The sequence below is a fragment of the Cherax quadricarinatus genome, chromosome 91 (genome assembly GCF_038502225.1).
Source record: "Cherax quadricarinatus isolate ZL_2023a chromosome 91, ASM3850222v1, whole genome shotgun sequence".
NCBI classification, from domain to species: domain Eukaryota; kingdom Metazoa; phylum Arthropoda; class Malacostraca; order Decapoda; family Parastacidae; genus Cherax; species Cherax quadricarinatus.
In genome coordinates, this window is record NC_091382.1 from 2,693,515 (window position 1) to 2,710,723 (window position 17,209).

Sequence of the window (17,209 nt, forward strand, 5' to 3'; positions counted from 1 at the left end):
TTCTCACTCCCTTGCTCGAAAGCTCAACTGCCTACGGTGGCTTCCCGCTCTCTTTTTCTTGATCACTTCCACTCCCATTCTCATGCCACCGCTGTGTACACAGATGGCTCTAAGTCTTCAGACGGCGTCGGATTCGCAGCAGTGTTTCCGGGCAGCGTCGTGCGGGGACATTTACTATCTTCAGCTAGCATTTTTACTGCTGAACTGTATGCCATTCTTGCAGCACTTATTCGTATCGCATCTATGCCTGTGTCATCATTTGTAGTAGTCTCAGACTCCCTTAGTGCTCTACAGGCTATACGAAAATTTTATACATCTCATCCCCTAGTTCTCCGTATCCAACTTTGGCTATGCCGTATCTCTACCAAACATAAAGATATTGTTTTTTGTTGGGTCCCTGGTCATGTCGACGTACAGGGCAATGAACAGGCAGACACTGCTGCGCGGTCAGCAGTACATGACCTACCAATTTCCTATCGAGGTATTCCATTTCTGGACTATTTTGCTGCAATAGCTACCCACCTTCGCACCCGTTGGCAACAACGTTGGTCAACTCTGCTCGGTAACAAACTTCATTCTATTAAACCGAGCATAGGTTACTGGCCGTCTTCTTGTCATCAGTGCTGAGGTTGGGAGACCACTCTCTCCCGCCTTCGCATTGGTCACACTCGTCTTACTCATGGGTATCTCATGGAGAGGCACCCTATTCCTCTCTGTGAGCAGTGTCAAGTTCCAGTATCGATTAGCCACATTCTGTTAGACTGCCCTCTCTATCAACGAGCACGCAGAATTTACCTCCAACGTCGTCTTCGTTCTACTACTCTCTCTTTACCTTCCCTTCTTGCTGATGGACCCTCCTTTAATCCTGACTCTCTCATTGACTTCTTGACAACGACTGATTTACTCCACAAACTCTGATGATACTTTTCGCACTCCCCTCAGCCCTTTCTAGTTCAGTCTCTTGCTGCCCTTTACCCTTTCACCATCCACTGCCCCGCTGTTATCCGTAACCTATTACTCATCCATCTCCCTTTTGCCACCTGATGCCTTCGCTTCCTTCCTGCCCTGCAGCGCTGTATAGTCCTTGTGGCTTAGCGCTTCGTTTTGATTATAATAATAATAATAATGTTCATATTCATCATTCATGCACAGTGACATATATATATCCACTGTTTAACCCCTTCAGGGTCCAAGGCCCAAATCTGAAGTGGTGCCCCCAGTGTCCAAGAATTTTCCAAAAAAAAATTTGTTATTTTTTCTTATGAAATGGTAGAGAATCTTTTTGTGAAGGTAATAAAACAAAAAGTACGAAATTTTATGGAAAATTGACGAAATTATGCTCTCGCGAATTTTGATGCATCAGCGATATTTACGAATCGGCGATTTTGCCGACTTTGTCTCCCATTTTAGGACAATTACATTATTCCAGTCAACCAAATTCTTAGCTATTTCACTAGTATTACTTCTATTCTATCGATTGAGCACAAGAAATCGCCAAGTCAACTGTTTCAACTACAAATTAAAGCGATCGGAAATTGTTAATTTGGCCAATTTAACACAAAGTTCAAAATATTCCAATTTCAAAATAGGTCCAGAATAAACAATGTAGGTATTCCTTGAACTAAACTAACATTTCCTCTGTTCATTAGTTATGTTTTGAGGCTTTACAAATAAATTCCATTTTGATTTTTTATTCACATAATGAATTTTTATTCACACCAAAAAATAGAAGATTTACTGTTATGCAATACTGTAATAATTGTATAAATATCATCACCATATTTGTGAATGCATATTAGACCCACCAGCTGGCGTGTATTAGACGTGTGAGGTCGTTTGTTTACTCTTGAATATCTGCAAAAATTTAACATTTCTGCTACTTTGAGCTCAGTTTCAAGCCATTTCCAGTGCTAAAATCATCTCTATTTCTGTAATATGTCTTCCATTCTATCAAATGAGACCAAGAAATCGCAAATAGAACTATAAAAAACATACGAAAAAACACTGCAAAGTTGCTGTTTTAATCGAAAAATCATGATTTCAGTTTTTTTCTCTCATTATACACAGCGTGCTGCAGGATCTGTTTTATGTGGTGCACACATACCACATAGATGTATTCTCTCATATCTAGGACCAAATGTACCACTCACAGTTTATCAGAGTGAGCTGAGTTCATGACGTAGATCTACGGTTTGGACCCTGAACGTAAAGCCGTAGATCTACGGGACGGACCCTCAAAGGGTTAATACTATCCTCTCTGTCAATAAGATTTCTTGCTTATCTCTCTCTCTCTCCATGGCCTGTGATCTCTCTCTCTCTCCATGGCCTGTGTTTGTTTTCCTTAATTTCTCAACTTCAAAATTTCAACTTGTCAAAGCTTATTCTCTTAGCTTAACTATCCTTCCAGTCTCAAACTGTCTATACCATGCTAAACATTATTATTATTATAATCAAAAAGAAGCGCTAAGCCACAAGGACTATACAGTGCCATGCTAAACAGACTTCTCTTAAACCCATATTTCCTTGTGTCATTTGCATTTCCAATATATCCAATCTAAAATATTTTAACAACACCCTCCATCTTCTAGATATCAAACTTGCATTTTTACCATACTAATTACTTCATAGGAAATGTATTAACTAAATTACTATCACTGGTACCTCTGGTGTCTACTCCATTTCCTACTCCCTCTACCTTAGTACTTCACTGAAACTGGCTGCTCTCATGCCAGTAGACTAAGAATATAAAGGTATTCACCTTGCAGACATACAATGCTCTTTTCTGTCAAGCTGGATGTCTCAGCCATTCCATATACAATCTACATTTCTAGCCTATGATATGTCCAGTCAGCCCCTATATACAATACAGTGGACCCCCGCATAGCGACTTTAATCCGTGCAAGAGGGCTGATTGTTATGCGAAATGTTCTGTATGCGAATGAATTTTCCCCATAAGAAATAATGGAAATCAAATTAATCCGTGCAAGACACCCAAAAGTATGAAAAAAAAATTTTTACCACATGAAATATACATTTTCCTACACACAAAGAGAAGGATACATGCACAATAGTAGAGTAGTACATGCACAATATATATTGTGCATGTACTACTCTACTAAATGAAGAATAAATGACACTTACCTTTATTGAAGATGCAGCAATGACTGATGAGACACTGTGTCCTGGGAGTGCCTTTTCCTCCTGAGTACTGTAGGTCCTGTTGGGCATTTTCTTCCAGAACAGGCCTTATCACACTGTGTATGCCACTACGATTCTTAAATCTCTCAAACCAACCTTTGCTGGCTTTAAATTCACCAATATGAGCACTAGTTCCAGGCATTTTTCCCTGTTCACCTGGGTGTTAGTCGACTGGTGTGGGTTGCATCCTGGGAGACAAGATTAAGGACCCCAATGGAAATAAGTTAGACAGTCTTCGATAACACTGACTTTTTTGGGTTATCCTGGGTGGCAAATCCTCTGGGGTTAATTGTTTCTTGGTATTCTCAATAAGCCACACCAACAACGGTGCTACAGCAGCAGCAGACGATGCTACAGCAGCAGCAGCAGACGATGCTACAGCAGCAGCAGCAGACGATGCTACAGCAGCAGCAGACGATGCTACAGCAGCAGCAGCAGCTGACAGTGCAGCAGCAGCTGACGGTGGTACAACAGCAGCAGCAGCAGCTGTACCACCAATAGTAGCGATGGTTGATTGGGGTTTATTATACAACCTGGCCAGCTCGGAGACACGCACTCCACTTTCATACTTATCAATGATCTTTTTCTTCATCTCTATAGTAATTCTCACCCTTATTGCTGTAGGGTTGGCACTAGAAGCTTTCTTGGGGCCCATGGTCACTTATTTTCCAGAAAAAAATCACCAAAAACACTGTAATAATACGAAATGTTCCGATTGTATGCTTGGATGTTACCGCGGAGGCTGGCTGGTAAACAATGCCACCGGCGGAACATGTGAGCGTGGCTCAGGCCGCACATTGGACGCGTCTCGGACGAAGAGAGGCGAGCGGGTTTTTGGGCGGTATGCGAGGCAAAATTTTTGCGAAAAAAGCGAGCGGTATGCAGATTGTATGGTATGCGATGCATGCGGTATGCGGGGGTCCACTGTATTCCTATTAAAATTATAACGAAGCGCTGACCAACAAGGGTCATACTGCGTTGAAGGGTAGGGTGTGCTAAAGGTTTAATATGGTTGATCAGAGGTTAGTGGCGGTGTGAAGTGCTATAAAGGTTGTGTAGTCAACCTTCCAAAATTTTTTTTTTTTTAACAAGTCGGCAGTCTCCCACCGAGGCAGGGTGACCCAAAAAAAAGAAAATCCCCCAAAAGAAAATACTTTCATCATCATTCAACACTTTCACCTCGCGCATAATCACCGTTTTTGCAGAGGTGCTCAGAATACAACAGTCTAGAAGCATATACGTATAAAGATACACAATATATCCCTCCAAACTGCCAATATCCCAAGCCCCTCCTTTAGAGTACAAGCATTGTACTTCCCCATTCCTAATATGGATCATAATTCTATTTTTGTTTCTGTGATGCCTGCTCCTCTCCATACATTGTCAGAGGCTTTGATCTTCAGAATATTTGTTCCTTGACCTGACCTTTACCTCCTTACCTTTTCTCATGATTTGTATTCTGCATTTCCTTTGCCTTTATGACATTTCTATACTAGCCTAGGCCCATTAGCCACCTACTCAAGATGTAATTTTTTCCTCATTGCTCTACCACTAGTCCTGCCTTGCATAGGCCAGTAGGCCTTCAGTTCTGTTCATTTGTTCTGTACTATTACCATTATTACTACTGCTACTTCTCGTTCCTCTTCCTGACGTTTCTCCTGCTGTTATGTTTTTCCTCACTCATTGACTTTACAATGGTCCAGAATAGACCAAAGTGTCTTCCTAACTTTTAATTTTTTATTCATTATTAAAATCAAAACTAAGTGCTAAACCCACAAGGGTCATACAGCACTGCTAAAGACAAAATATGCAAAGATTAAAGACCAGTGAGGGTTAGGAGTATGCAAGAGGCAGTCAGTAGGGGAGCACTAAAGGAAAAATAAGGCAGTTGCTGACAAAAAGTCAAAGGTCTGTAAGGAGAGATAAATTAAGGGTGGTGACAAGGTCAGAAGTAAATTTTGTGTGCCTGCTGATACAGGATATTCTTTATTTAACAGGTTAATAAAACATGACTTGTATATCAATAATATATTAAAGACTTTGTATTTTTACATAAAATCTAGAATTTACAGACCATTAAAACAATCCAGCAACTCGTGGAACTCAGTTTATTGGAGATAAAACAAACTGGCTACTTAGTTTGAGAAGCCAAGCTGTTTTTATTGCTACGAGAAAACTAGCTTCTTGCCATCTCAGACGTGCGAGGCTAGTCATTGGAAGCTGGCATGATGAAGGAAGTGAAACTACACCTTTTCACAAGTTATTGTTGGCTATTACCAGTAGTTTGACTCTCCCTTCCCTCCCCCCACCCTTCAAAAATCATTAACTTATTTGGTACCTTGTTTTTGCAGGCTGTAACAATGTTACAAGCCAGTAGAACTTCCTTCAGTTGCCTTTTCAAAGGCAGGAAGGGGGCAGGTTCCAATATTTTTTTTTTTTTTTGCCCCATGACAATATCCAAAACATAGCTTTGACAAAGAAATTAATAAATGAAATTTAAGAGTTATTCTATGCACTGTGACAAATTCTGTCTACAGCACCTGATTTTCTAGATTGTAAACTAACATTTTACACATTCATCCTTGTACATGCAATTAACAAAATTAACAGTAAATATACTTTGTAATAAACATTGATAACTGAAACCCCAATAAATGTCTTAATTACTAGTAGCGACTGTTGTGTTTTCGAGAACTGATCCAGTAGCTGCCAGTAATTTTGACAATTACAAAATCAGACCAATAGTTCAGGATAGTGCTCTTACGCACTAGAGAGTATGACTAGTTGAATCAACATGTCTACAGCTCTAAATGGCTGCAAAAAGGCCATTTTTTGGAGACATTTCTGTGAAATACAGCCTATACACTTAATCTCTGGATGTTCTTAGGCCTTATCTAACACTTGATGCGTTTTCAAGTGGTGTACACGATTCAGTGTAACGTCATAATCTGCATCTTATGTTATACAGTGGTACCTCGGGATACGAGCTTAATTAATTCCAGAAGGCTGTTCGAGTGCCGATACCGAATGAATTTGTTCCCATTAGGAATAATGTAAATTAGATTAATCCGTTTCAGACCCCCCCAAAAATTCACTTACATAATTGTTCGAGTTTTGAGCTGTTCGTATGCCGAGGTACCAGTACTTTGAATGGACATATTTTTGGAGGCATGAGTGCACAAAACTCATTTCTAGCTCTAGTATATTTCTTGAGATTCAGTCTTAACTTCTTATAGATTGTTTTAGTTAAAGACTGCATGCATAGCCCAGCTGGGGGTATGAGCTCCTAAGGCTGCAATTTTCACTCAAATGAAAGTATATAAAATATCTATTTCAACTTACAAAAAGGCATACAAAATATAGGTATAATCTAAGCCCCCGTACTGCATTTGGGAATAATTACCCATTTTTCTGTACTAGAGTATCAGTTAAGCAGAGTATAAGTGTACCTCGAGAATAAAAAAAAAATCAAACTCCATTACTCAAGAAAATTTTCAAATAACTTGCACTTCCATATACACTACAAGAACGAAAAGGGAGAAACTATTTACAATAATAGTGCACTACAAGCCTCCAACAACTGATATGGAGTAGCATTCCTTATGGTATATTTGGGTGCAGTATAGAAGAGAATCTAAGCCTCCTTCAGAATCTTATTATGCAAGTTAATACTGATCAAAGAAACAAACCTGATCAGTGTATTAAAAAATAATGCAGCTATTTACATTGAGTGTCAATTATACAATTTCTCAGCTAAACATCCTTTCAGTTTTCTCATATTTCAAAGGGATAACAACCCTCTAGAAAATAAAGGATAGCATGGAGCAAGGCTTAACACAAACTTGGGGTCACAGTGCAATAACTGACTTCCCACCATTCCAAACCTGAGAAAATTCAGGCCTTAATATTAATTTACAGCACTGCCCCCATATGTATGTACATATCATAACCACATGTTATACCATACCAGTGAGATGTTTTCGAAAGAATATTTAGCCAATGGTTTCTGTAGTACAAAATGGTACGTGCATCAAATTAATGTTAACTTTCATCAACAAAGTAAGGACTGTTAGCACAAACTATAAACAAATGTGAACCACTACATAAATATTACAATATTCTAAAGATGGCACGTGTGTATTCTCAATATCCTTAACATTGTAATTAATGACCTCCATTATAAGAATTTCTGTAATTCCAACTTCAATTTTAACTTTCAATATCACATAAAAGTAGTGTTCGTTTACTAACTACACAGAAGTTGCCATAAAACAGTTTTCAGTGATTACACATAAATGACACAGCAACCTACATATTGAACTACACATGGAATTTTGTGCATATATGAAAAATGATTGTCACTTCTTGACTTCCTAATTTACTCCCTTGGATAAAACCATTTAAATCTTTCACTGTACGAGATGCATAACAACTTGGGCTCAAATTCTATCAGCATTTCTTTTCATTAGAACTGATCACATCTTACACTATCTGTTTATGGTTCTAGGGGTCCTGGATCATGCCTCCTGATTTACCTGGCTATTGGTGTCAGTAGCTCACCAGAAATTATTGTACCATACTTGGTGTATATCATTATGTGCTAACCCAGAGTTGAAGCCTGTAAATAAAAATCTGTCATAAAACAATATTAACTCTTGGTATAAATCTTTAGAATACCAAAATTATATTACTATACAAGCTGCACTTGGGCTAATAAATATTAAGCGGTAGTTTTACGAGGGCTTCTATTCGTGAAGTGAATGTTTAAGAGATCTTGAGTTTCATAGTTATTTTACTTGTGATTATTCAGGTGATGCATGCCCCATGAGGGTTTAACAGTTATGTAATATAAAAATTACTTTCCACAATGAAGGTCATAAAAGTTAAGTATCTGTACTTTAAATGCATAGAATTGGTGTGCAGTTCTGTTTCAAACATTTAGGTTATGAAATGTATAGGGAGAGTATAATTTTCATGCTAAGAATGTATTTAAAAGCTAATGGCAATATGAAGCCCTCTAATTTTGACGAGAGCAAAGTTTAGGCAAGGTGACTCTCTACGAGTGCCGTGGACATGCAATAAAGTGTAGCTGCCACAGCAGCCGTCATGTACACAAATGATAAACTAAACAGGATGATAAATGTAAAAAAACGATTACAAAAAATGAAAAAAAATAGTGTCAAAAGAAATAAAATTACCTGTTTAATATCAAGAGTGGTATAAGCCTACCAAGAATATAGGAAAATTTCTGTAAGTAATATTACTAACTTAAAATTTTGTGATGAAACATTTTTGTAATCAAAAACATCTTTTCAAGTGAATAATATATTCTAATTTTATATACATATTTCACCAATTAATTAGGTTCCCTGTCCCAGCAGATATGTACGGTATGTACCACTACTACAAGAGGTTCATATATAATGAGTTTCCATTATTTTCACAATTGGACACCTTTGATCAGTTAAAATAACTGATCTTTGGTCGGTAATTCACTTTTTTTTGTTTTTTTTTTGTAAGGTGGGTAAATTATCCCTGCTCGGGTGATCTGCTCAAGGCGAGACACCATAGAGGGAAGAATTGTGATATGAAAATTAAACCCACTATAAAAACATCTGAATGAGTATTGTAATCCCCACAGTGAGACACGGCTCGTATAAAACGTCCCAAACATGCGCATAGCAAAAGTTTCCTACAAGTTTTTACTATGTGAAATATGGCTTTACCAGGAAAATAGAGACATGCACAGAAGAAAGTGAAAATCTTAGATATACACAAAATATACATGTACAACAAACACGCTGGTCGCACACTCAGGCTACCACAACACTCATGAGTGATACCATCTGAGGATAAAGGGCTAACTGCAGGCTCATTCATTTGAGGAAACAGGCCAGAAACCACAGACTGGCAGACTTCTCCAGGAGTCTATACTGGTCCTCACACCACTGCCTTTCTTCACCAAAATCCTCAATTAGAGTTTAATGAGCAGCATGCAGTACACTTTGTCAATGAAGAATCTTATATTACAGAGTGTATGAACAGTATCCATGTTTAGAAGAGTCACTGGAGTGGCATATTTGTAGCTCCACCTTTAGGCCCTGAAATTAAGAAGTAATATAAGTATTCCAAATTAAACAAGATATTATTGTTACAGTATATCTAAATATTTGTATTGTGTTTATCTGTACTTTTAAGCAGAGTTTTAGCTCCCAGACTCCACCTCTCAACATCCGAGCTGCTGGAATATTTAATTTCCAACTCTTAGTTTTATCATATCTACTTAGCTCTTCAATCCAACAACTCTGCTGCCACTATTCTCCTGTAGTTGGTTTCATCTCCTCAATATCCCATTCAAATACTTTTATGCATTTTTTTACTTTTACGCTGAGAAATTGAAACTATCCTGACCTTCCTTACATCAAACCTGATTCCCTCCCATTCCTCAGGTGCTGTATGACCCTTAAGAGTTTAGCATTTTCAACACATATGATTTCTTTACCCTTGAAGAATAGCTATATTACTTAACTATTTATTATACTGTAAGATACATATACAGTGGACCCCCGCATAACGATCACCTACGAATGCGACCAATTATGTAAGTGTATTTATGTAAGTGCGTTTGTACGTGTATGTTTGGGGATCTGAAATGGACTAATCTACTTCACAATATTCCTTATGGGAACAAATTCGGTCAGTACTGGCACCTGAACATACTTCTGGAGTGAAAAAAGTTTGTTAACCGGGGGTCCACTGTACAATCAAATTACCTCTGACTAACATCACCACCCCCTCCTTCAGAGTGGTATTCACCACCCTGCCCACCTCTGGGACTAAGTCCAGCTTACCAGTTTCCCCTAAATCCCTTCATAAAAGTTACCTTGTCCACACTCCAACAGCACATCCATTAAAATCTACTTGTCTTTATTCACCTTTATTTACCATACTCATGGAAGCCTGCTGGGATTATTACATTTATGGGGAAAGTGCTAAACACACAGGGGTTGAATAGGTTCAAACCACGGAAAGGGAAATCAAGCCTAATTCCTTGGATCAAAAGCCCCTCATCAGCATCTGTAACCTTCTCTGAGGGAAACCTACTGCAACTATCTGATTGTAGCTACAGTAGAAGTGTTCTGCTTATAATGTCCCATTTTTAGTGAGTAATCTATTGTATTTTTCAAATTTCAGTGGTTGTAGCACTTACTTTCTCTTCTTTCATCTCATTCCTGGCTTTGACTACAATGAGAAGATTCTGGTACACATTTTGCTTTACTTGTGTTTGCATGTGTGGTCCATTTCCCACAAATGTTACTAAAACAATATCTTCATTAGTTTTTCATAACTGTTTTCAACCTTACACCATAACTTTTACTTATCCTGATACACTCTTTGAATATGCATACAGTACTATACAGTACTGTTCTCACACTGGTATTTTTGTTTGCAGTGACCATGTCTTAATACATGATCCTGGTTTATGCCTTCTTAAACATTCTCATACCCACTCTTGAAGCCATATACTAAGTTTGCTTCTTCCACCACCATCACCTCTGCTACCTTATCCTACTTCTGAACCACATTGACAGACTTATGGCTCACCTGTCTCAAGCTTACACCCATGTAACCTTATTCCTGGTCTTCTTGCTTTTATCTCCTAGCTATGATGTCATTTCTTAAAATGTTGTACATTGTCATCATATCTTCCACAGTTCCCCTTCTCCACCAAGGTTATTTACTTTTATTAATACATCAGCCATTTCCCACCAAGGTAGGGTGGCCCAAAAGAGAAAAACTTTCACCATCATTCACTCCATCACTGTCTTGCCAGAGGTGCACTTACACTACAGTTATAAAACTGCAACATTAACACTCCTCCTTCAGAGTGCACCAAGGTTATCAGGTTCAATTTCTTCAGCTTTTGCCCCCCCCCCCCACACACACAAGCCAAGATGTGACCTCCACAACCTATCAGGTTCAATTTCTTCAGCTTGCCCCCCCCCCCACACACACAAGCCAAGATGTGACCTCCACAACCTATCAGGTTCAATTTCTTCAGCTTGCCCTCCCCCCACACACACAAGCCAAGATGTGACCTCCACAACCTATCAGGTTCAATTTCTTCAGCTTGCCCCCCCCCCCACACACACACAAGCCAAGATGTGACCTCCACAACCTATCAGGTTCACTTTCTTCAGCTTGCCCCCCCCCCCCACACACACACACAAAGCCAAGATGTGACCTCCACAACCACAACTGAACATGTACAATCATAATTCTACTATCCTTCTCAGCTAAAAATAAGGATTGACAATCTGATACTCCTCACTGTTTATAAATGAAAGGTAAATGTGTGAATTTATACACAATTCTACATCAACAACAGCCTCAAAATATCTTATCTAAAATATCTGAGCTGCCCTACTGGTATTTAGCTCAAAACACATTATAGTACTTTCCACTCTAGGCAGTATATGACCCTTATAGGTTTAGGCCTTCCCCCCCCCTGAATAAAAACACTTGTCTCCTAATCCCCAGGTATTGCCTGACCCTTTTAGGTTTAGTACTTCCCCATGATTTTGGATGAAAAAGAACCACAGAAAGGAACATTATCCAGACATTTTGCCCAGGGAACAGAGGCTTCTTTGGACAAAAGTCTCAAAGTTCCTCTTGGTAATTGCCTTTTTTTCACAATTCAACTTAGCAACATTTGTCTCCACCTATGATTATTATAACTGCTCCCATTTCCCAAAGTATAACCTCAACAATATTACTGCTTCTCCATGATTATGATGATACAGTATAATACAATTTTTATTTCTTTACATATAACAAAATCTTAGCAGGCACAAGAGACTAATGTGCAATGTCGGGCCAACTAATCAATGATAATTATTAATTACCTAGAATCATTTTCTGCATGGATGATGGTGCGTTCCTTGTAATAGATTTCTTCCTCTTCCTGGTCACACAGTAACAGCACTACAGCACCAAACAGGAAGATTGCTGCTCCCCATCCTACACCATATGCCCAGCCAAATTCCCACAATGTACGGTTTCCTGAAAAACAATACAGTGTATGACAGCAATCATGATAGGGACAAATCCTAATAGGGGAAAAAATTCTATGGTCTACTGTAAGATTGTCAATGTACGATAAGCCAACTAGTATGACTTATCCACTGAGGAATCAAACTTGGACACATTTCAGTTGTGAGCCAGATTCTCTAACACTAATCTAACACCTAACAATTAACACCTAACAATTTAATGATGCCGTGCTTACGTTTTCCAACTACAGCTGTAAATTTCAAACTTTAAATGTATACACATATTTAAAGTACACTTATAAGTTTAAGGAATTTACTATACAGTGGACCCCCGCTTAACGATCACCTCCCAATGCGACCAGTTATGTAAGTGTATTTATGTAAGTGCGTTTTTATGTGTATGTTTGGGGGTCTGAAATAGACTAATCTACTTCACAATATTCCTTATGGGAACAAATTCGGTCAGTACTGGCACCTGAACATACTTCTGGAATGAAAAAATATCATTAACCGGGGGTCCACTGTATTTAGTTCATTTCAATAATAGATAGTTATACTTACCAAGCTCTAGCTCCTGGGCAAAGAACACTGGGTACAAGATTAGGGCAACCAGAATGGCAATCACTGCAAAAACAAACAAACAAAAAAAAAAAGGACCATTAATATTCACCCTGTCTCGGTGGGAGACGGCCAGCATGTTAATCTATCTATATATAAACTGTCTCCTCTATACTGGCAGTATGAATCAAAGTTTATTCTCTATAAGGATTACAATGCAGGGTTTACAGATTTTGGTTATTGTGTGGTTTACATGTAATAAAAACTAATTACAGAGGGGGTCACTAGAACACCTAGCATGGCTAGGCATTTCGGGCAAACTTAGATTAATTCTTAACCCTAAATTATTACAAATTGTGGAGCAAGGTGACTAAATACTAGTTTGCGAGTATGAAGGAAGTAAATATGTTCAGATATTGGGGAGTGGATTTGCCGGCACTGAAGCATCTGTCATGATGAAACTTGATCCATGGCAGCAAAAAGGGGACTGTACCAGAGTATAATGGTACAAAAACTATTGTATGGGTGTGAAGCAAAGATTTGAATGTTGCAGCAAGGAGGAGAGTGGATGCAGCAGAGATGCTGTGTTCGAGTGTAATGTGTGGTGTGAATATTACCTAGAGAATTCAGAGTGTGGAGATTAGGAGGTATAATGTTGCAGTTTGAAAGATCATCTGAACTGTTGTGTCAGCACCCTTCTGGTGGCAAGACAGTGACTGAAAGGGTGACTATAAATCAAGTTAGTCAATAACAGACTTGTATGACAACAGTGTATACTTAGGATCCTAGAATATGAAAGAATAACAATGCAAGGTAGTAAGCAATTGAGATTGTGCAAAAAACATGAAGTGACAGAGTGGTCAGTAATCAATGACCCAGGACCATCACCTCCAATAAAATATCCTGATCACTGCATTTTTAGTCTTTTTTCAACTAGTTGCCTAGTGTTCAATTGCTGCTTTTGTGTGTTCATCACCAACAACACAAACTACAATTGTAAGAGGGACAAGACTGGTACTAACATGCGAGGGTCATGACCCAGACGGCGATGCGATAGTAACGAGTCTTTACTGTGGGGTCATTATTGCTCAGTCCCAGACCAGTCATAACCGTGGCAATGACGTCCAGCAGCAAGCAGATGACGCACAGCGCTGCACTAGCCATGATGTATGCTGCAACAGTCAATAATAACACTTAGCATCATTACAGTAATGATATACAATACTGATGAGGAATTAGATACATGCAACAACTAAGTAACTTTGTAGACATCTTCAAACAAAGATACCCATGTGTTGCACACATGCAGGGGCAAACCTACTGTGAAACTAATGAAGCTTAAGCTTAAGGGCCCCTAAGCCCAGAAGGGCCCCAGAAGAGACTAGTCCACATTGCTTAAAAATTTTGAGTCTACTGTATGAGGAGGATTTTAAAAAATATATATATAGTGTAATTCAATACAACATAGTTTAATAACCTTTTAATTTTTATTTTAAGTATCATGTATGTAGGTTAGCATTGCTGGTTGCAAAGGTGACCCCATAATGGCTCAAGCTTCAGGACCCCAAAAAAGTAGGTCCGCCACTGCACACATGTATAATTAATAATTCTAGTAAGTCTTACATCAGCAATCTAGTAATGCTGTTACAGAAACACTAGCTATATTAACAATACTTCCCACCACAATGTCTAGCAGATTGAGCCTCCAAACCACAAGCATTTACTACAATTTGTATAAAAGTAATAAAAATGTAATACAGTAATATAATACAGTGGAACCTTGAAAATCGAACATACCAAATATCGAACATTTTGAAAATAAGACCATTTTTTCGGACAAGCTATGTACCAAAAATCGAACGCGTTTCAAATTTCGGACTGCCGGGTATGGGACCTGTCTGCCACCCGCTCTGTCCGCGTCCCCGCGTAGGCGCCGTAAGCAGTCTAGCTTTGTTTATGCTTGAGTGAACACTAACCTGCGCTCTCATTCACACATTTTACGATTATTTCATTGTGTTTAGTGCTTGTGGGACTGTGAAATAAGCTACCATGGGCCCAAAGAAACTTGCTAGTGGTACCCCTGTGGTAAAGAAAGCGAGAAACACCATAGATGTGAAGAAGGAAATAATACAATAGTATGAGAGTGGTGTGAGACTTGTTGAGCTTGCCAGGATGTATGGGAAAAACTAGTCGACCATCGGTTCTATCCTTCCAAACACTAACCCCAACTCCCTCTCTCCTCCTCCCTATCTTCCAGATGCCATCACCAATCTTCAATATAGGTAAATAAAAATGTTATTTTATATTATATCTATCTTTCTTTCAACACATCGGCCGTATCCCACCAAGGCAGGGTGGCCCAAAAGGAAAAACTAAAGTTTCTCCTTTTACATTTAGTAATATATACAGGAGAAGGGGTTACTAGCCCCTTGCTCCCGGCATTTTAGTCACCTCTTACAACACGCATGACTTACGGAGGAAGAATTCTGTTATATGTATTATATGTATGTATTATTTTATATGTATGTTATTTTATATGTATGTAAAACTGTAATTAATCTCTATAAAATGTATTTTTTGTGTGAATATTTTTGGGTTTCTGGAATTGATTAATTGTATTTCCATTATTTCTTATGGGAAATATTGATTCGAATTTCAGACTTTTCGAAATTAGAACTAGCTCCTGGAACTGATTAAGTTCGATTTTTGAGGTTCCACTGTACGTATATATTATTATAATGATAATACTACACACAAACTTCGTAATGAAAATGTATTAATGTTGAATTTTAATAAACGGGTGGCCGGGTATGCCAGTGAAAGGCATCAGTCAGATGACCATAAGCTCCATCACGCTAAGTTAAAATGACCAACAAATTAAAAATACCATTAAATTATTAATGTTAAAAAACTGGTAAATGTTCTCCGAGGTGCCCATAAGCACCTCATAATTATAAACAATCTACTGGCATTGCGGAATGTTGTAACTGGTTAAATTTAACATTCAGGCAACAATCTAATCTAAATAATATATACCCAGAAATTTGCTGAAATTAATTTCACAGGTGTATGAAGTGGAGGCTCTGGAGTAGTGGCTGACACCACCACCCTCACCCTCACCCTCACCCTCCTCCTCACCCTCCTCCTCACCCTCCTCCTCACCCTCCTCCTCACCCTCACCCTCACCCTCACCCTCCTCCTCACCCTCCTCCTCACCCTCCTCCTCACCCTCACCCTCCCCCTCACCCTCACCCTCACCCTCACCCTCACCCTCACCCTCACCTTCAACTGTCACCCTCACCCTCACCCTCACCCTCACCCTCACCCTCACCCTCACCCTCACCCTCACCCTCACCCTCACCCTCACCCTCACCCTCACCCTCACCCTCCTCCTCACCCTCCTCCTCCTCCTCCTCCTCCTCCTCCTCCTCCTCCTCCTCCTCCTCCTCCTCCTCCTCCTCCTCCTCCTCCTCCTCCTCCTCCTCCTCCTCCTCCTCCTCCTCCTCCTCCTCCTCCTCCTCCTCCTCCTCCTCCTCCTCCTCCTCCTCCTCCTCCTCCTCCTCCTCCTCCTCCTCCTCCTCCTCCTCCTCCTCCTCCTCCTCCTCCTCCTCCTCCTCCTCCTCCTCCTCCTCCTCCTCCTCCTCCTCCTCCTCCTCCTCCTCCTCCTCCTCCTCCTCCTCCTCCTCCTCCTCCTCCTCCTCCTCCTCCTCCTCCTCCTCCTCCTCCTCCTCCTCCTCCTCCTCCTCCTCCTCCTCCTCCTCCTCCTCCTCCTCCTCCTCCTCCTCCTCCTCCTCCTCCTCCTCCTCCTCCTCCTCCTCCTCCTCCTCCTCCTCCTCCTCCTCCTCCTCCTCCTCCTCCTCCTCCTCCTCCTCCTCCTCCTCCTCCTCCTCCTCCTCCTCCTCCTCCTCCTCCTCCTCCTCCTCCTCCTCCTCCTCCTCCTCCTCCTCCTCCTCCTCCTCCTCCTCCTCCTCCTCCTCCTCCTCCTCCTCCTCCTCCTCCTCCTCCTCCTCCTCCTCCTCCTCCTCCTCCTCCTCCTCCTCCTCCTCCTCCTCCTCCTCCTCCTCCTCCTCCTCCTCCTCCTCCTCCTCCTCCTCCTCCTCCTCCTCCTCCTCCTCCTCCTCCTCCTCCTCCTCCTCCTCCTCCTCCTCCTCCTCCTCCTCCTCCTCCTCCTCCTCCTCCTCCTCCTCCTCCTCCTCCTCCTCCTCCTCCTCCTCCTCCTCCTCCTCCTCCTCCTCCTCCTCCTCCTCCTCCTCCTCCTCCTCCTCCTCCTCCTCCTCCTCCTCCTCCTCCTCCTCCTCCTCCTCCTCCTCCTCCTCCTCCTCCTCCTCCTCCTCCTCCTCCTCCTCCTCCTCCTCCTCCTCCTCCTCCTCCTCCTCCTCCTCCTCCTCCTCCTCCTCCTC

The 17,209-nt window shown here is 40.6% G+C and overlaps 1 protein-coding gene across 4 annotated transcripts in view; it reads right to left on the reverse strand.

Moving 5' to 3' along the window:
* Positions 1-5,211: 5,211 nt before the first annotated feature.
* Positions 5,212-17,209, reverse strand: part of LOC128704883 (transmembrane protein 47) — a 253,133-nt gene continuing 241,135 nt past the window's right edge. For all 4 annotated transcript variants that reach the window (XM_070104326.1, XM_053800086.2, XM_053800082.2 and 1 more), the window contains 4 exons: positions 13,832-13,981; positions 12,813-12,875; positions 12,105-12,261; positions 5,212-9,299 (listed from right to left, as the gene is read on the reverse strand). In XM_070104326.1, coding sequence (XP_069960427.1) covers positions 9,293-9,299; positions 12,105-12,261; positions 12,813-12,875; positions 13,832-13,981 — 377 coding nt within the window. In that variant the 3' untranslated portion in view covers positions 5,212-9,292. The remainder of the gene's footprint in view (positions 9,300-12,104; positions 12,262-12,812; positions 12,876-13,831; positions 13,982-17,209) is intronic.